The 20,515-nt window shown below is 44.6% G+C and overlaps 1 protein-coding gene across 2 annotated transcripts in view; it reads right to left on the minus strand.

Annotated features, from left to right (window-relative positions):
- Positions 1-6,806: 6,806 nt before the first annotated feature.
- The window catches only part of TTL (tubulin tyrosine ligase), a 37,506-nt gene continuing 23,797 nt past the window's right edge, over positions 6,807-20,515 (minus strand). The window contains exons 6-7 of one of the 2 annotated variants that reach the window (XM_057742261.1): positions 16,140-16,283; positions 6,807-10,203 (exon numbers count right to left, since the gene is read on the minus strand). In XM_057742261.1, the coding sequence (XP_057598244.1) occupies positions 10,089-10,203; positions 16,140-16,283 (259 nt within the window). In that variant the 3' untranslated portion in view covers positions 6,807-10,088. Of the gene's footprint in view, positions 10,204-16,139; positions 16,284-18,428; positions 18,628-20,515 lie in introns of those variants that run through there. The other variant, XR_009054748.1, reaches the window with a different exon arrangement.

Below are 20,515 nucleotides of genomic sequence, written 5' to 3' on the forward strand. Positions count from 1 at the left end.
CAGTCTGTAGCGGGGCGGGCCTGACAGTGGAAAGGTGGGTGTCCCAGGGATCTTCCAGCCTTAAGATCCTTTGAGGATCTGTGAGTCTCGTGAAGCACTTATCTCCCCAGAATACGGATTTTGTCAGGGACTGCCTGCAGCTGTCTTTCAGGTTCACCTTTTGCGTGTATGTGTGGATTTAACAGCTCTATTTTGTACTGCGGTGTAATTGACAGGCAATGAACTACACACATGTAAAGTGTACACGCTGATAAGTTTTGACCTATATATACACCCATGAAGCCATCATCACAAGTAATGAATTAATTCACCACTCCCAAAAGTGTCCTTCTTCCCTAATGTCACCTTTACCTAGGTCAGCTGTTAATTTTCATTCTTATACCTTTTTATTTTTGTTTTTATTTTTAGTCCATGCCCTGGGGCTTGCGGGATCTTAGTTCCTGGACCAGGAATTGAACCGGCCCCAGCAGTGAAAGCCCTAAGTCCTAACCACTGGATCGCCAGGGAATTCCTCTCATACCACTTTAAAAAAGTTATCTTCTGTTTCTGTCTTATGTTGACATCATCAAATATCCCAACACATGTGCAGCTGTGACCTAAATTCTTCCTGCTCTCCCTTTACAACGTCTGCTTCTTTTAAGGAAAACTCTTTCTTTATTCCCTCTCCCTTGGTCAGGGTCTCCTGGAAGGCAGGAGAATGCGGGGATTATGGCAGGAGCAATCATTACTATCAGCATACAAACTTGCTGGAAAAGCTGTTAAAACAAAAAAACAACTCACTGATCTCTTGTCCCTCTTCAGCTACCACCCAAATGCTCCCCTTCAGAACACCTTACTGTCTCTCCACTGCCTTTAAGTTTCGTCCATGTTTCAGCATGTATTGGTACTTCATTCCTTTCTCGGTGGAATAAGAATCCACTGTATGGGTACACATTTTGTTTATCTATTCACCGGTTCATGGACATTTGGGTTATTTCTACCTATTATGAGTAATGCTGCTAGAAATATCCATGCACAAGTTTTTGTGTAGACATATGTTTTCGATTCTCTTAGGTATTATAGCTAGGAGTGGAATTTCTGGGACATATGGTAACTCCACGTTTAACTTTTTGAGATATTGCCAAGTTTTTCCAAAAGCAGCTGTACAAGTTTACATTCCCCGCTAGCGATGTGTGAGGATTCCAGTTTCTCCATGTTCTCATGTTCTCTGTTTTTTAAAAATTATATCCACCCTAATGGATGTGAAGTAGTATCTAATTGTGATTTCTGTATTTCTTTAATGACTAGTAATATTGAGCATATTTTCATGTGTTTTTTGACCATTTGTATAATTTCACTGAAGAAAGTTCTGTTTAGATACTTGGTCCATTTTAATGGGTTGTGTTTTTTATTGTTGAATCATCATAATTCTTTATATTATTTCTATACTAATCAGATATATGATTTGCAAATTTTTTTTTCCATTTTGTGGCCTGTCTTTAACTTCCCTGGTTGTGTCCTTTGAAACACAAAAGTTTTACTTTTTTTTTTATTATTTTAAAAAAATATTATTTTTTATTTTTTTTGTCTGTTTGGGTCTTTGTTGCTGCACGTGGGCTTTCTCTAGTTGTGGTGAGTAGGGGCTACTCTTCGTTGCTGTGTGCAGGCTTCTCAGTGCAGTGGCTTCTCTTGTTATGGAGCACAGGCTCTAGGCACATGGGCTTCAATAGTTGCAGCAAGTGGGTTCAGTAGTTGTGGCGCACAGGCTTAGTTGCTCCAAGGCATGTGGGATCTTCCCAGCCCAGGGATCGAACCTGTGTCCCCTGCGTTGGCAGGTTGATTCTTAACCACTGCACCACCAGGGAAGTCCCAAACTTAGTCCTTTTTAGCATAGCTCCTACTTGATCATGGTGCATACAATAGTGTATACAGACAGTCCCCAACTTTAATGGTTCGACTTATGATTTTTCAACTTTACAGTGGTGCAAAAGTGATATACATTCATTAGAAATCTTACTTCTAATTTTGAATTTTGATCTTTTCTCAAGATAGGGATATGAAGTATGATCCTCTCTCATGATACCAGGGAGCAGCAGTGAGCTGAAGCTCTCAGTCAGCCAACCAATCACAAGGGTAAATACCCAATACTCTTATAACGATTCTATACCCAGACAACCATTCTGTTTTTCGCTCTCACTACAGTATTGAATAAATTACATGAGATAGTCAACACTTATTATAAAATAGGCTTTGTGTTAGATGATTTTGCCCAACTGTAGGCTACTGTAAGTGTTTTGAGCACATTTAAGGTAGACTAGGCTAAGCGATGATGTTTGGTAGGTAAGGTGTATTAAATGCATTTTTGACAAGGTATTTTCAAGATACAGTGGGCTTACTGGGACATAACCCCATGATAAATCAAGAAGATGTATAATCCTTCTTATACATTGCTGGATTTAGTTTGTTAGTATTTTGTTGAAGATTTTTTTCATTTATATTCCTTGGAGGTATTGGTCCCTTGTTTGCTTTTCTTGTGATGTCTTTGTCTGGTTTTGGTATTGGAGTATTAATAGTGACCTCATAGGATGAGTTGGAAAGTGTCCCCTCCTCTTCTATTTTTTGGAAGAGTTTGTGAACAGTTAGTGTTAATTCCTCTTTAAACATTTGGTAGAATTTACCAGTGAAGCTATTTAGTCCTGGGCTTTTCCCTGTGGGAATATTTTTTACTATTAATTCAATCTCGTTAGGTCTATTCAGAATTTATCTTCTTGAGTCAGTTTCAACATTTTGTGCCTTTCTAGGAATGTGCCCATTTCATATAAGTTATCTAATTTGTTGGCATAGAATTCCCCTATAATTATTTTTATTTGTGCTCTAGTAATGTCCCTCTTTCATTCCTTATTTTTTTCTTGGTCAGACTCGCTAAAGGTTTGTGGATTTTGTTGATCTTTTCAAAGCGCCAACTTTTGGTCTCGATTTTATCTACTGTTTTTCTTTTTTTTTTTATTTTTTATTTTTTTTAAAATAAATTTATTTTATTTATTTATTTATTTATTGGCTGCATTGGGTCTTCATTGCTGCACACAGGCTTTCTCTAGTTGCTGAGAGCGGGGGCTACTCTTCATTGTGGTGCATGGGCTTCTCATTGTAGCGGCTTCTCTTGTTGTGGAGCATGGGCCCTAGGCACGTGGGCTTCAGTAGTTGTGGCACATGGGCTCAGTAGTTGTGGCTCATGGGCTCTAGAGCACAGGCTCAGTAGTTGTGGCACACGGGCTTAGTTGCTCTGTGGCATGTAGAATCTTCCCAGGGCAGGGCTCGAACCCATGTTCCCTGCATTGGCAGTCGGATTCTTTACCACTGCGCCACCTAGGAAGTCCTATCGTTTTTGTATTCTCTATTTCATGTAGTTCCACTCTAATCTTTATTATTTCTTTCTACTTACTTTGGATTTAGCTTGTTCTTTTTCTAGTTTCTTAAGGTCGAAGGTTAGGCTATTGATTTGAGATCTTTTTACAATATCGTCATTTAAAGACATAAATTTTCCTTTAGGTATGGCTTTAACTGCATTGCAAAAGTTTTGGTATGTTGTGTTTTCATTTTCATTTATCTCAAAGGACTTTCTAATTTCCTTGTGATTGCATTTTTAATTTCCACGTATTTGTGATTTTCTCAGATTTGTTAATGATTTCTAGTTTTATTTCATTGTGGTCAGAGAACATATGTAGTTTGATTCCAACCATTTTTAATTCACTGAGGCTTTATTGTGTAGCATATGGTTTATTCCTGAGAAAGTTCCATGTGCACTTGAGAAAAATGTATATTTTGCTATTGTTGGGTGGATTGTGCTATAGATATTTGTTAGCTCTAGTTAGTTTACATTGTTTTCTATGTTCTTGTTGAGCATCTATCCATTATTGAAAATGGGAAATTGAAAGCTCCAACTATTATTGTTGAATTGTCTATTTCTCTCTTCAGTTCTGCCAGTTTCTGCTTCATGTATCTTGGGACTCTGTTGCCAGGTGCATTTGTTTACACTGTTATATTGTTATATACAATAATTGTTATATCTCCTGGTGGATTGATGTTTTTATCATTATAAAATGTCCTTCTTTGCCTGTAGTAACAATTTTTTTTTCTTAAAGCCTATTTTGTCTAATATTATGGCCACTTACGGTCTCTTTGAGATACTGTTTGCATGGTATATTTTTTTTCCCATCCTTTTACTTTCACCTCTTAGTGTCTTTGAATATAAAGTGGGTCTCTTTTGGGGAATTCCCTGGCAGTCCAGCGGTTAGGACTTGGTGCTTTCACTGCCATGCACCCATGTTCAATCCCTGGTTGGGGAACTAAGACCCTACAAGCTGTGTGACACAGCCAAAACAAAAAATGGGTCTCTTGTAGACAGCATAGAGTTCAGTCATGGTTGTTTTGCTTTTTTATCCATTTTGCCAGTCTCTGCCTTGATTAGAGTGTTTAATCCATTTACATTTAATGAAATCACTGATAAGGTAGGATTTATGTCTGCATTTTCCTATTTGCTTTCTAAATGCCTTATTACGCCATCCCTTCCTTACTGCCTTTTCTTTTGTTACATATATATTTTCTAGTGTAACATTTTGGTTTCCTTGTCTTTTTTTAATACACATTTAAAGTTATTTTCTTAGTGGTTAATGTGTCTTGGTGTGGATATCTTTGAATGTATCTTACTTAGAGTTTATTGAATCTCTTGGATGCATTTTAATGGTTTTTATCAAAGTGGGAAAGTTTTTGCCCACTACTTCTTCCAGTTTGTTTGCTGCCCCTCCTTTCTTTTAGGATTCCTATTACGTACATGTTGGTGTACATACATGTTTCTGGAGCTGTGTCTATTTTTCCTTCATTCTTTTTTCTTTCTGTTCCTCAGACTGGATGATCTCAGTTGAATTCAGATTCACTGATTCCTTCTTTTGCCAGCTCAAACCTGCTTTTGAACACCTCTACTGAATTTTTCATTTGTATTATCATACTTCTCAATGCCCCAAATTTCTTTGTTCTATTTAAAAAACAATTTCTCTCTTTAATGATATTGTCTCTCTGGTGACACATCATTCTCACTGTCTCTTTTAGTTCTTTAAACATATTTTAAAGAGCTGAATTAAAGTCATTATGCCTGGGCTTCTTCAAGGATGGTTCCTATTGACTGTTCCTTCTATGAGCCATGCTTCTTTTTTCTTTGCATGTCCCATAATTTGTGTTGAAAATTGGAAATTTTTAATAACACAATGGGGCAACTTTGGAAACCAGACCCTCTTCCCTCTCCATGGCTTATTGTTGTTGTTCTTTATTTAGTGACTTTCATGAACTAATTCTATAAAGCTTATATTCTTTAATGTGTGGTCACTGAAGTCTCTGCTCAGTTAACTCAGTGGTCAATTATTGATTGAACAGAGATTTCCTTAAATGCTTGGAACCAGTATGTCTCTCAGTCTTTGTCACAGGATACTGTGGCGGGGGGGTGGGGCATACCTTCATGCTCAGGCAGCCAGTTTACAGCTCGGCCTTAGTCTTCACTTCTTGCTTGTGCAGATCCTCCTAGTCAGAGGTGAAAGCTGAGGGAATTCAGGTCTCTCCTGGGCATGTATACAGCCCTACACCTGTGTGTGGCCTTCTATATTTTTAGGAATATGTTGAAGCTTTTCAAAACTTTTTATGGACAACTCATTCCCCATCTCTCCTTTCTAAGCTTTTTGGTCAGCTTCTTTGTTCTAGCTACTAAAGCCATTTCAGTAAGTTGAGATGTTAAACAATTGCTGCTGATTATTTTTTTTTTTTTTTAAATCTATTTTTATTTATTGGCTGCATTGGGTCTTCATTGCTGTGCGCAGGCTTTCTGTAGTTGCGGAGTGTGGGGGCTACCCTTCATTGTGGTGCACCAGCTTCTCATTGCAGTGGCTTCTCTTGTTGCAGAGCATGGACTCTAGGCATGGGCTTCCGTAGTTGTGGCATGTGGGGTCAGTAGTTGTGGCTTGCGGGGTCTAGAGCGCAGGCTCAGTAGTTGTGGTACACGGGCTTAGTTGCCCCGTGGCATATAGGCTTTTCCTGGACCAGGGCTTGAACCTATGTCCCCTGCATTGGCAGGCGGATTCTTAACCACTGCACCACCAGAGACGCCCTGCTGCTGATTATTTTTAACGAATGCCCCTAGGGAAAAGGCTGCTCACACTGGGCACACTCTGAGACAGGTCAAATAAAATAAATCCTAAGATGGGGACTTACATGGAGGTCCTTAGTGAAGTCTTAGTAAGGACTTCTTGAACTTCTGGCTAATTTGGGAAGGAACCTAACTTCAGAAGCCCTTCTACCTCCATTCCATGTTTAAAGCACACATAACTCCTTCACAACCAGGGATCTCACCTCATCACTTGCAGCATGATTCAGACAATACCCATGACATGTGAGACATGATGGACTGGATTTTGGCAGCCGATGTTTCAATGCTTCACCCTGGAACAGTGCACCACAGTTTCAAAGGACAATCTGTTGGTTTACGTACTGAGTAGCATTCAGGGGTCAGCAAACAACGGCCATATATGTGCTTGTTTTTATATGGCCTGTGAGCTAAGTTTTTTTGTTTTTGTTTTAATATTTTTTAAGAGTTGGGGGAAAAAGAGAAGAATATGCAAAGGGGAACCAGCTTGGCTTGCAAAGCATAGAATATTTACTACCTGGCCCTTTATAGAGAGTCTGTCTACCTCCAGGTAACAGAATCATGGATTCAAATACTCAGTGATATCCTAGAATGGTCAACACCCATAATAAGATGAAAGAAACAAAAGGCACAGAAACAGTTGAAATATGATTCCTTTAATGCTCCAGGCATTTAAAACATTCACAAAATCGCCTTGTTTCAGAAGTCATTTCCTCTTAGGTATAGATTCTGTGTCCAGGATCAGAGACCGTTTTCTCTGCAGCATCCATGTGCTGCGGGGACCCCTCGGGTGCCTAGTCTTCTCTAGCAGAGTCCCCACCACCCACAGCAGGGCTGGATGCACGCCTGCTTGACACAACCTCAACTCTTAATGGAAACACCCTTTGTAGCATCACTGCTGCTTGTGGGTTCTACGGATCCCGTCCGTTTCCAAGTCTGGGGTGATCACCCCGAGGCTCAGCTGGTAAGTCCACCAGCACCTGCTCCACTACATCGGACAGACACTGAGGCACTTCCACGTTCTGGGGAAGCAGAGTTTATAGTTACCACGGGAGTCCAGAGGGAGGGAAGGGGTTTTTCTCTCAATAATTCATTTATAACCTTAACACATATTTAGCAGATTTAGAAATTCATGTCTGTTTACATTTGCTGACAAAGCTTCACAAACTGTTTAAGTAGATGAAAGCACAGCTGAGTTTCCAAAGGCTGTGACGGGGAGCAAAAATAAAACCTGCTTGGACGGCACTCACTGTATCACGTCGGCATCTGGTCATTCATAAAGAAATGCCTGGCCTTCCAAAAGGAATTTTTTTAAAAGCCCTAAACCTTATCCGATTCATCCAAGGTAATGATGTGTTTGTCCTTCCTTCTCAAGCAGTGGTTCAAGGCATCTCAAAGCATGCTGATGCCTGAGGTTCTGACCTAATGGGTCAGGTGTGGGGGAGGGGGAAGGTGTGGACACCAACATTCTTTAAAAGCTTCCCGAGTGATTCCAGCAAATAGTCAGCATTGAGAACCTGGATACTAGAGGTTCTCCAGCCTTCCTAATCTCTTGTGTCCTCATTAAATGCCCTTGAGGTAGTCTCTGGGTCAGGCAACAAGCTCCTCCATGAGATAAGAAACTAAGGCACAGAGAGGTTCACGGGCTCCTCTGATGCTGTGCAGCCAAAGTCAAGATCGGAATCAACATCTCCAAAAAAACAACACACCTCCCCCACCCCCCAGCAACTGGAGACATGAATGAAGATCAACTGGGGGCCAGGCATGACCACCTAGGTCAGGATATCATGGAAGGGTACAGAACAGTTCTGAGCCAACCGTCCCACCTAATCAGAAATAAATGCATAAAATAGATACTTATTTGAAACCATGCAAGGAATGAAGCACAATTTTCTCTTTAAAGCCTTCCTTCCCTCACATATATTGCTATTGATTCAGGTTTCTTAGAAAATCCATCAAGAGCCACAGACTTCCTAACACCTGGATTCTTAGCTCTGTCACTGTAAGAGCTAGAAAACTCTCAAATGTCCCTGTAACTTAGGTGCAAAAGATCATTACAAATCTGCGTTCGCGTGTGATAGCACTACAAAAACCTCCATGCTTTCCCCATCACTGGCCCCAGGACCCTACACTTTATACAGGGTGCGCACCTCACCGTGATCTGCTCAGAAGCCCCCCAAACTCAAATCCGTCAGCTCTGCCGGGCCTCCAGGGTTCCTGTAACACTGACTTTTATTTTGCTCTGGCTGCGAACTTCATTATCTATATCTTCTGGGTAACCACCCACATGTTTATTCTGTAATTCCAAATGCCAGGGTGAGCCGAGCCAGTTGGGCCTTCCTCCATTTCACCACAACACCACACTTTCACATCCCATACCCACTGGGGCATCCGTTACATCATTTCACCGTGATGCCTTTTTTCACTGTAAGCTCCCACATCTCATCATGTTTGAGGTGTTCCTTTTCCTCCTCTTTGTGCAGAAGTCTCCCCTGGCTGCAGAACTGTTCTTGTGCCAAGTAGAGATGAATAACAGAGCACACGCATGCCAGAGGGAAGACCCCGCCACATCCTGGGGAGGAGGGTGCCTGTTCAGTGGGTCTGCTGTGATCCCCAGTGCACGGTTCCCTCAGCTCACCCTGGACACAGGTGCCATATGGGACTTCCTCTCACCAGTGACATGGCCTCCTGGAAAGTCTGCAGAATATTCGTTGATCCTGTGAGAAGAAACTGTATCTAACAGGATACCGTTAACATCTGCTGACTTAGGAGGTGCCACGTGTGGCTCTGAAACCACATCTTTCCCATTCTGGCGAGACACACACTGACTCAGAGCCTCTCCCTGACACTGAGAGGCACAAGCAGACCGAGAATCTTCCCTGGAACAAAACCTGCCCGTCCAGCTCCCACGGAACGTGCTTGATAGAGCAAGAAAAACCAAATGGGGAGGAGGCCCCTGGGGTGGAGGGGAGTGGAATTCTACCCTCTCCTGACCCCCAGAGGGGTTTTTACAAAAGTTAAATCCCCCAAAAAACTGAACAAAAGGGAACTTGGTCAAAGGGCATGTAGAATTCTGGTTAAGACAAAGAGAACTGAGAGTCATATTTCAAAGACCCCCCCACACCCATCTATTAGGTAAAGCAAGACATCGTGTTTTTTCCTCTCTCATGCTTATTGGATGCTTACGGATTTGTGGCAAACTTGCTGCTTGGTTTCTAAAACATGCAGAGAGCAGACTGAGAGCGGCGTTTGCTGTTTGGTGCCCAGCGCACGCCGACCCTGGCCAGTGACCGACCAGATGCCATCAGGACTGGGTGATGGAGCCCCCTGGCGGCAAGGCGGCACCCCCACAGCTGGGCACCGGGGACAGTCGGGGTGCACTTGTCCAGACGCCTGTGGGGCGGAGGGCCGTGGACAGGGATGACTGGGGGACACATCCGCAACCTCCCACGTGCTCTCACATCCCGTCCCCGCCCTGGACAGGAGGCTGCAGCTGGGCACAGAGCTAAGGCACTAATGCAGCAGGTGGACAGACACCAACCAGATCTGATGGCTACCACCCCCGGCGGGAGAGGCACTGCTCACAGCGCTGCCTTGGGATAGAAATCAGGTTTTTCAAAGGATGAGAACATAAAATAAGCACATCCCTGTTTTTGCCCCTTAGAAGAATATTTTGCTCTCCCGTCGGAGGAATCTGCTGCAGTTTTCGAATCTCAGTAGCAGTGCCGAGAGCGCCACCTGGAAACCCCTGGGCAACCAACCACTCCTTGGGGAAACTGCCTTTTCTTCTCCCATCAAGTCTCTTCAAGTTGCCTCTCCCCCTCCTGTCTGGCTTGATGACAAGCAATTCGGACACTTCCCCTTCCCCTGGGCCAGGGCCCCCTCATGCTCCTTCCAAGGCAGTTCTGAGCACCTCGCCTGGTCACAGCTTGATGAAGGCGGCCGGCAGGGGCGGCTGCTGCTCTGAGCCGGGGGGCGGGAAGACACTGGCGATGGCTACGTCCACGATGCCCTGGCACAGCTCTGCATACAGCTTCCTGAAACGGGTTCAGAGGTCTATTACTGAGGATGCTCATCGACGTGCAAGCGAAACATCAAAGCTTTTTTCCACCAGGATCTGCCCTAGAAATTCCACCTCACGTTTATAAGGCTAGTGTCCACTGTCCGTACACATACTGCAGGTGGCGCTGCATGAAGATAAAGCATCCCACTCAACAGATATTTCTGGAAGGTCTTGCAGGTGAACATTCAGGACAACTCCCGCTCTGACTTGAACTACAGGGACCACAGGCAACTGCAGTAGAGAACAGGGGCCGTCTTGCCTGTCTGTGGGGGCTACATATGGAAGAGCAGGCTCTCCCCAGGGAACACGCCCACACTGTGTGGTTGAGGGGCCTTTAAGAAAGATTCCCCAGAGTGACAGCTCAGCTGAGACCTGGAGAAGGAATGATGTCGGGCAGAGAATGGATGACAGGATAGAAAACAGGATGAAGGAGGGGAAGTCAGACACAAAGAATGAGGGAGAGAAAGGAGGGGAGGGAGAAAGAGAGACTTGGGCAAGAGAGAGGAGGGGCACCGCAAATGAAAGGAGTGGTACCCACCAAGGAGGGAGAACTCAGAGCATCTGGGGAACCGGACCATCGGAGTGTGAGGCTGGAGACAAGGCAGGGGCCAGGCCCTGATGCCACGTGCAGGGGCCTGGACTTCAGCCAGAGGCAGTGGAACCACCAAAGCACAAAAGCTGAGGGAAACCTCCCATCCAGTCTCTTCAGCGTAACAAAGATGCCCTCTATCTCCCCTCCTGCTTATTCCCTATAGGATTTTTGCCCATTTCACACGGTGGCACGTGAGGCCCCAGAGCCAGCTCTCTCTGGACTGGCTCTAACACAGGGAAAAAACCAGAGACATATGATCCAAAGAGAAAACCCGCATCTGAGATGATGCTCTGGGCCAGATATGCCTGCCAGACTCACTTAAGTCACATTTGGAATCCAGGTAGCTGGAGCCAAGGGTAGGAGCCCAGGCAGTCCAACCTAGAGGAACAAAGGTCTTTACTGCCTTCATTTCCAGAAGATGCTATGTCCCCATCTCCACCAGGTAGGAAACTGAATTTCACTACTGAATTCCCATCCCTCCTGATGCAATGGCAAATCTCTGCTCTCACCCTCCCCATCACAGAAACTTTCTCCCACCACCACCCCCGTCCCCTTCTACTGCCTTTGAGGCGGGAGCTTTTACGTCCTAACCTCTTGTAAGGCCCTTTGGGAAGAAAGCTCATGCAAAGCCAGGCTTCTGTCTGTCTTGCGATGTCCTAACTGCCAGCTGACCTTTATCTCCCCTGCTAGACGCCTACACTCTCCTCTCTTCCCTCTCCCCTCTCCCCAGTCCCCCAGCCTCTGCCCCTTCTGTCTACATGGATCAAGTCCCATTTTCAATTGTCTGGTGTGGCCACACCACTCAACCTCCCATTCATGAAGGGACGGTGACCAGGAGGCCTGCAAGGGAGTGATGGTGGCTGCTAAACTTGGGACTCAGTAAGTCACATTGAAATACACGGTGTTTGGTGTTTCACAATGCCTGTCATGAGCCATCTCGGAAGGCATTTTCCAAAAGGGATGCTGGGGGGAGGGGAGAATGCAGCTTCAACCTCGTCAAGTCATATCTTCTGTATTTCTGGTGTAGGAGGTACCCGACATACAGGCAAAAGTGGGCCTTTGAACATCCTCCTCACTTTCGTACAGCAAGATGAGTAAGTCCTATTTTAACATGTGCACAACAAAGGAAACTGTGACTCCTGAATAAAGACTTTCCTTTGACTATGCCATCATATCACCATCTCCATCAACCCTCTTCCCCAGTCCTCCTTTAGGAAGCAAAGTTACAGGCATTTGAAAGTTTACTGCCTTCAGCATACGAACAGGGCCCCTCTGCCTCTTGGTGTTGGCCTAGGTCCCCAGGGCTTTCCAAGCCACCTCACTGTAAGCCCCCCATCCCAAGAGCCTCCCCACAAAAGCATGCGCCTAAAAGATAGAATCTGAGGGACTCCCCAGTGGTCCAGTGGTTGGGCCTCAGTTCAATCCCTGGTTGGGGAACTAAGATCTCGCAAGCCATACAGCACGGCCCAAAAAAAAAAAAAAAAGAATTTGTTTCTTTTCTATTACAGCAACTGTAACCCAATATGATTCATACAATAGTTAACTGGGCAGTGTCTGTCTCCCTCCTCCAGTGGATGCCTCGAGGACACTCATTTTTACATGTTTCTGAAAACCCCACTGCTCCCATCAGGACTCTGAGAAAAGGGAATCCAACAGATGGTGAGTGGCTGTGTGAGAGCTGGCGAGATGGAGCCCAGAGAAGGTGATGAACACGGATGCCATGCCCAGGGGGTTATCACTAGAGGCCTCCGTCAGGCTCCAGCATCACCTGATCCCACAAAGCTCCTCAGTGAGCAGGTGAGTTTCTGCCAGGTGTGTGTGGGCTACTCATGGGGAAAGAGGTCAAAACCATTACTCAATACTCCAAATGAACTAAGTTGCTGTTTCTCTGCCTTCCCTGGCCTTCAATCCTTACACAAATAAAAGAGGCAGATTCACCTTTTCCAATCCAGAGACTGGAGGTCCACCCTTGAGCCAAAGCTCTCAAGACCAATGGTAAATAAAGGGTCCAACCTCTATGGAAAGTGTTCAGTTATGAGGAACTGCACCAGATTATCTGTATCTTGACCTAGGATAATTTATGCCTGGAATCAAAGAGCTACCCTGGAGAAAAAATGCTTAGTGAACATCTTATAAGCTTCAGGAATAAACTGAAAAGAATCACTTTCTCCCCACAAGACAGTGGGATTATTTTATTCCTTTCTTACATTGTATGCTTGAATGCCTGACTGCATTTTAGATTCTGGTCCTTCATCCACCATTGAGATGTGATGGCATCCCTGTCTTTAAATGCTTGAAGCTGCCATTTTAAACATTCTCAAAGCTCTTCACAGTAAGCAGACAGAACCTCCCTGCTCCCTGAAACCCCCATCCTGGCTGATCTGTAAGTTTGGGCCTAATGATAAATAAATCCTATGCACTGAAGCACCCATGTCATCAAGGAGTATTAGGAAGACAGAAAGATGTCTCTACTTAAATAAAACTCAAGCAATTACTGAGCCAGGTGCGTAAAAGTGTTAACCAGGGACACACACTTTGTCCATCCAACTAATATTTACAGAGTAGAGTAGGATGTGCCAGGCATGGTACTAGGCGCTGGGATTCCAAGGAGGACAAGAAAAACAAGGCTACTACCCTCACGGTCCACAAATTCTGGAAAGAAAACAAAAACGGTTGATTTGATGGCAATTAAATGTAATGAAGTAAACTACCAACGCTCTGGCTGGAGAAAATCAAAGATGGGATTGTTCAAGACTTGTGGTTCCCAAGAGGGTAGGGGGTGGGTGGGATGGACTGGAAGGCTGGGGTTATTTAGCAGATGCAGACTACTACATATAGAATGGATAAACAACAAGGTCCTACTGTCCCTACTGCACAGGGAACTAAAATCAATATTCTGTGATAAGCCATAACGGAAAAGAATATGAAAAAGAACATATATATATATATATATATATATATATATATATATAACTGAGTCACTTTGCTGTACAGTAGAAATTAACACAACATTGTAAATCAACTATAAATAAAAATAAAATAAATTTAAAATAAATAAATTTAAATAAATTTAAAAAAAAGATGGACATGTTCAGGGAAGGCTTCCTGGAGATGCCATTTTCACAGAGGAGGCGCAGCCTTGATAAGACTGGGCTGTGGGGGAGGGGACGAGCGAGCACAGAGGCCCCACAGCAGGTAAGAGCCATCAGGGGAATGGTGCCTGGATGAGGCTGGAGAGGGAGGCGAGGCAGCAGCCATGCAGGTGGAGGGGAGTCTGGCTTCTGTCCCAGGTGCAGTGGGAAGACCAGGGCACAGCAGGGCCTGGCTCCCGTCGATCACTCTGGCTGCTCTGGGGAGAATGGGCTCCACTGGGGCAAGGGCAGGAGTGGAGATCCCAGTTAGGAGGCTCTTTGCAAACACAGGTGAAGGATGACGCTGGGAGAGTGAGGGCAGTGGGAAGGGGAGCAGAGGGCTGGCAAGGCTGAAGGCAGAACCGACCAGGCCTGATGGACAGAACCTAAGCATAATGGAAAGAGAGGGCAGGATCTCCGCAGGGTTTTGGGCTCAGGACCTGGCAAAGGGGGGACTAGACATTCAGCGAGATGGGCAACTCTGTGGGTGGGGTGCCTATCGGGCATCCACACACACCCTTGTAGGACGCTGGGAAGACAGGTGCAGATACTGGCCTGGAACTCTGAGCTGCAACATCACTTGCTGGTTTTAAAATCCTGGAGTACAACAGGGACTTGGCTGGGAAACCTGGAAAGAACAGTTCTGGTGGGGTGGCTGGGAGGGAAGCCAGCCCGGTATGGACCGGAGCGTGGATGGAGACTGAAGACGAGGAGACAGCACGTGCACATGTGGCTTCTCCAGAGATGTGGCTGTGAGGGGAGCAGGGAGGGGGTGCTCACGGGAGCAGGATGGGGCATCAGAGAAGGGCTTTTCTTAATCGCTGGGGAAGTCTACTGGGTACCACGTGCTGCTGGCAGCTACGCAGCCAAGAGGGAGAAAGCAGATGAGAAAGGCATCCGCATCCTGTCCTCTTGCCTCGAGGGAGGGGATCAGGTCCAGAGCACAGGAGCGGACGAACCTTTGACAGGAAGGACAGAAGAAGATGCGTACCCTGTGGGTTTGGTGAAGGGAGGATGTGAAACATTCCGTGCTCTTCCACCCCTGGTCTCCTCAACTTTCCTTTCCCCTTCAGATCTTGGTTCCAAACACCACCTCCCAAGGGGACTTTTTGCTCAATTATATTGCCTTCTAACATCTTTTACTCTATGAAAGCGCGTGTCCCGATTTGCAATCTATATTTGTCTTGTCCTTTGTCTCACCCAGTCTACCTCTAGTAAGGTAGCCCGGGGCCTGGCGGGTTACAGGTACCTAACAAGTACACGTTAGCTGCAGGCACAGATGAATGAGACAGAATCTCAGCTGCCGGGCCACAGCCACAAAGCAGGCGGCAAAGGCCTGGCTCCCAGTGACAAGTGCTAGCGTGTTAACACTGCCCCTTGGAGGTGCAGGCCTTTCTCTTATACTGTCGGGAAACTGCCTCAGTTTCTCCAAGACGTGGACCTGGGGAACCGTGAAAGGGTCTTGACACTGATGAACGTGGATCTTCAGAAGGACCAACAGCCTCTGAGGAGGAAGTTCAAATGACTCCCTTACACGTAAGGCCTCCCACAGTGGGGCCCCAACTGACCTTCTCACCCTCACCGCTCCTGACCCCCCCGACACTCGCGCCACGCTGCAGCCGGGCTGCTCCCAGGAGGAACAGAAGCTCCCCAAAGGTAGATTCTGCTCGTCTGTGCATCTTCCCTACAGCCTGGCCCAGAGCAAGGTCCTGCTGGATGCTGGGTCCCCCCAACCCTGGCACACATGACACTCTCCTCTGACACCCCAGCTTCAGCTCCACCATGTCCATGGCACCTTCTCAGACCACCTCCTGCCCAGGGAGCCCCTCAGCTGCTCAGTCATCACTGTCTCCCCTACTCACAGGCCCCTGCTGACTCATCAGAGGGTGTCCCTGGTTTTACCAGCTTTGTTTAGAACTCTCATGGCATCCACCACCCACCTGAGCACAGGTGCTAAGTGCTCAGCACATATAGGGAAGAAAAGGGATAAGAAATGACTCAGCAAAGCCCCCTGCTGGCCAGGGTCCTCCCAAAGCCCTCCCATCGCTGGTACATCCTACTTGACAGCACTCAAAGGGTCTACACTTGGATACCCAGTAATGGGAGCTCCCCATCTTGCCAAGACAGACTACTCCACCTGCAGAACCAACTTCCCGCTCGTTAAAACCCAGTGGTGTTCAGGCTTACTGAGCACAGGCAGGGGCGCCGTTGACTTCGATGAGCCAGACCTTCAGCTCCTCGTCCACCATGAAGTCGAAGCCAAAGAGCTGGAAGCTCTGGTAAGGGAGGTGCCTGGTGCTGATGGCGGGCTCCACGCTCATGAGGCAGCTCCTGCAGGGCAGAGGGGGAGCTCGCTGAGGATGGGGTGGTCCAGGCAGAAGGACCACGGGAGAGGCACCTGGATGATTTCACATCAAATGTGCCAATAAAAATTGGCTTTGGCTTAATTCTCTCTTTTAAAGGTATTACCAGGACTTCCCTGGTGGTGCAGTGGTTAAGAATCCGCCTGCCAATGCAGGGGACATGGGTTGGATCCTCAGGCTGGGAAGATCCCACATGCCACAGAGCAACTAAGCCTGTGCGCTACAACTATTGAGCCCGCATGCTGCAACTACTGAAGCCCGTGTGCCTAGAGCCCGTGCTCTGCAACAAGAGAAGTCACTGCAACAAGAGAAGCCACTGCAACAAGAAGCCCGTGCACCACAATGAAGAGTAGCCCCTGCTTGCCACAACTAGAGAAAGCCTGTGCGCAGCAACAAAGACCCAATGCAGCCCAAAAAAAAAATTAAAAGATAAATAAATCAATCTTATCAATAGATTATTCAAGACAATGTGACTCATTTGTTAGAAAACTCTGCCATCACCCTTGTTCTTACAAGGTGGAAAGTAGTGGCTACTTTCCCAGCAAGTGCTGAGTCATTGTGGTCCCTATAAATGTGGATTCCTCCAACAGGTGGGTTGCTATCACATTTGTTTACAATAAACAAAACATTTCTATGTATTTTTGCCGTATTAAAAAAAATGGACCACGCTTTAGTGACAAGCAGAATTTGCAAGACGAATGCTGACCTCACTCACTTCTTTCACTAGCTCCAGCTCAAGTGCCAAATCATTGCTTTTAATTAATAGCTTTATATATCGAAACAAGATACTGAAATATAGAATAGGATTATAATTAGGATCAACTACTGTTTGCAAAAATTGGAGGATTTTAGTGACACAGAAAAGTTGAAAGTGAATCTCAGAGGCATAATGAAAAAGTACATGATGCCTGAGGTAAGGCTGCCAAAGCCAGAATCTCCTAGACAAAATTTTTAATCTCTTTAAGCCAAATATTGATTTCATTGTCTGTAAAGTCGGGGTAAAAATAATAATTACTCCCAGTGCTGAGATGGTTCAATGACATAATTACATAAGGAACTTGGCATAACTCCTGGAAGCTAGGAAGCATCTAATAAATGTTACTATTATGAACAAGCATATTTTATGAATTTATCCTTAATAATGATAACCATAAACCTATTATTTATGAATCATAAAGAACTGTTATCTAGTACCACCATGCCAGAAAAAACCTATGCCATTTCTGTTTTATGAAGCTCTTCCCTGATTTTTTCCTTCAATTGGATGTTGGGGCAAAATATTTATCTTAGTAAACGCAGTATGTTATGATGACCCTGAGATTACTGGAGATAGATGTCCTTCTACACAGCTGTATATTTAGAAGCAAAAAGATGTCTTATAAGCAGGTTTTGGCTTATGACTTTAAAAGAAGAACTGGGGCTTCTGTGAACTTGGAGCCAGGGTGTTGCTCCCCCAACCTCCCTCACCAGTCCCCCACTCCAAGCATCAGTTTCCTTCTTTTTTTCTAGAAGAGAAAATTTGTAGATGTGTTTAAACCTTTAAAAATAATTTTGGACAGTTAGCCATTTAAGAACCAATTGGTATAAAAGTTTCTTCTCCCATTCATTCTAACCTGCAAGCCACATATCACGTTTTTTAAATATTTCATCTCTATGAGAGAATACCCTTAACTTTTGCTTTAATTAAAATGCCCTTTAAAATATTATAATTAAGGGCTTCCCTGGTGGTGCAGCGGTTAAGAATCTGCCTGCCAATGCAGGGCACACGGATCCGAGCCCTGGTCCAGGAAGATCCCACATGCCTTGGAGCAACTAAGCCCGTGTGCCACAACTACTGAGCCTGTGCTCTAGAGCCCTTAAGCCACAACTACTGAAGCCCATGCGCCTAGAGCCTGTGCTCCACAACAAGAGAAGCCACTGCAATAAGAAGCCTTCGATGTCCTGGCTATTGTAAATAGTGCTGCAATAAACATTATGGTACAAGTTTCTTTTGGGATTATGGTTTTCTTTGGGTATATGCCCAGGAGTGGGATTACTGGATCATATGGTAGTTCTATTTGTAGTTTTTTAAGGAACCTCCAAATTGTTTTCCATAGTGGCTGTACCAACTTACAGTCCCACCAACAGTGCAGGAGAGTTCCCTTTTCTCCACACCCTCTCCAACATTTGTGGTTTCCAGGCTTTGTGATGATGGCCATTCTGATTGGTGTGAGGTGATACCCCATTGTGGCTTTGACTTGCATTTCTCTGATGATTAGTGATGTTGAGCATCTTTTCATGTGTTTGTTGGCCATCTGTAACATGGAAGCAACCTAAATGCCCATCAACAAATGAATGGATAAAGAAGATGTGGCATATATATACAATGGAATATTACTCAGCTATAAAAAGGGATGAGATGGAGCTATATGTAATGAGGTGGATAGAACTACAATCTGTCATACAGAGTGAAGTAAGTCAGAAAGAGAAGGACAAATATTGTATGCTAACTCACATATACGGAATCTAAACATGGTACTGATGAACTCAGTGACAAGAACAAGGATGCAGATACAGAGAATGGACTGGAGAACTTGAGGTATGGGAGGGGGCGGGGGGTGAAGGGGAAACTGAGACAAAGCGAGAGAGTAGCACAGACATATATATACTACCAACTGTAAAATAGTCAGTGGGAAGTTGTTGTATAACAAAGGGAGTCCAACTCCAGGATGGAAGATGCCTTAGAGGACTGGGGCAGGGAGGGTGGGGGGGACTCGAGGGGGGGGAGTCAAGGAAGGGAGGGAATACGGGGATATGTGTATAAAAACAGATGATTGAACCTGGTGTACCCCCAAAAAAATTAAAAAAAAAAAAAAAAAAGAAGCCTTCGAGCTACAACGAAGAGTAGCCCCCGCTCTCCGCAACTAGAGAAAGCCTGTGCGCAGCAACAAAGACCCAACACAGCCAATAAATAAAGATAAATAAATATTTTTAAAAGTTTTAAAAAATACTATAATTAAGAAAAATTTAAAAACTTTATAGGCGTTCATGATAAAAAAAGAAAAAAAAAACCAACAATACTGAAGGATTAAAAAGTGTAAGAAACATTACACTCCAACACCTACGGGAAAAACTGAAAGCCAGAACCAAATCAAAATGAAATATTTTTTATCTGCTGGGATCTCAAGTTAATAATTCAATTTAAAGAATTTTTTCATCATCAGAGTGTTTACACAGTCCATCTTTTTTTTTTTTTTTTAGCTGGAGTGGGAAGTTTGGGGGAAGCTGGCTGGGGAAAAAAAACATGAGAGCCATGGGGAGCATTTACAGTGCCAAAGTAGCAACACTCTGAACTGCACAGAACAATGGGGGGGGGTGTAGCAAATATTAAATAAATATTTTGCCTAAAATAGGAATTCTTTCTTTAGCATACTTGACTTCTCTGGTGTCAGAATTCTAGCCACATATAACTCCTGAAGAAATGGAACTCTGAGCCCTGTAATTGTTCTGCTAGACTCTATGGAAGAATACATTAAGGAAAAAGGCTCAGTCATCATGACAGGGTGATAACGACAGGGCAGATAAACAGACCACCGAACAGAACAGAGATCCCAGGAACAGACTCTCACATAAACAGCCAGCTGAGTTATAACAAAGACACACCAAAACGCAGTGGGGAAAGGACAGTCATATGTACGAGTGACATTGGGTCAAGAGGATATACTTGTGGAAAAACATGACACTTGACATATAACAATTTAAATGGATTACAGGTCTAAAATATGAGAGAAAACCCAGAGGTCCATCAACTCCGGAAGGGATAAACCGTGGAACATTCACACAATGTATACGACACACAAGCAATATTGAAAAAAGCTGAACACAAAACAAGAAATATAGTATAATTCCATTTACATGACATTTAAAAAGAAGCAAAAGGAATCTGTGGCATTAAAAGTCAGAAGAGTGGCTCTCTTTGTTAGGGAGTGTATATTTTGAGGGAGTTCAAGGGCGTCTTTTGGGGTGCTGTGAATGTTTTATATCCTGATTCGCGTTATGATTAGGTGAATGCACGCATAGTTAGAAATTCACCATGCTATGCACTTAAGATTTGTGACTTTACTACTTGCATGTGATATCTCAATAAAAAAAAATCTTTACTATTGCCGTATACCTGAAACTAACACGACATTGTAAATCAATTATATTTACTTAAAAAAA

The sequence above is a fragment of the Hippopotamus amphibius genome, chromosome 7 (assembly GCF_030028045.1).
Source record: "Hippopotamus amphibius kiboko isolate mHipAmp2 chromosome 7, mHipAmp2.hap2, whole genome shotgun sequence".
Classification (NCBI taxonomy): domain Eukaryota; kingdom Metazoa; phylum Chordata; class Mammalia; order Artiodactyla; family Hippopotamidae; genus Hippopotamus; species Hippopotamus amphibius.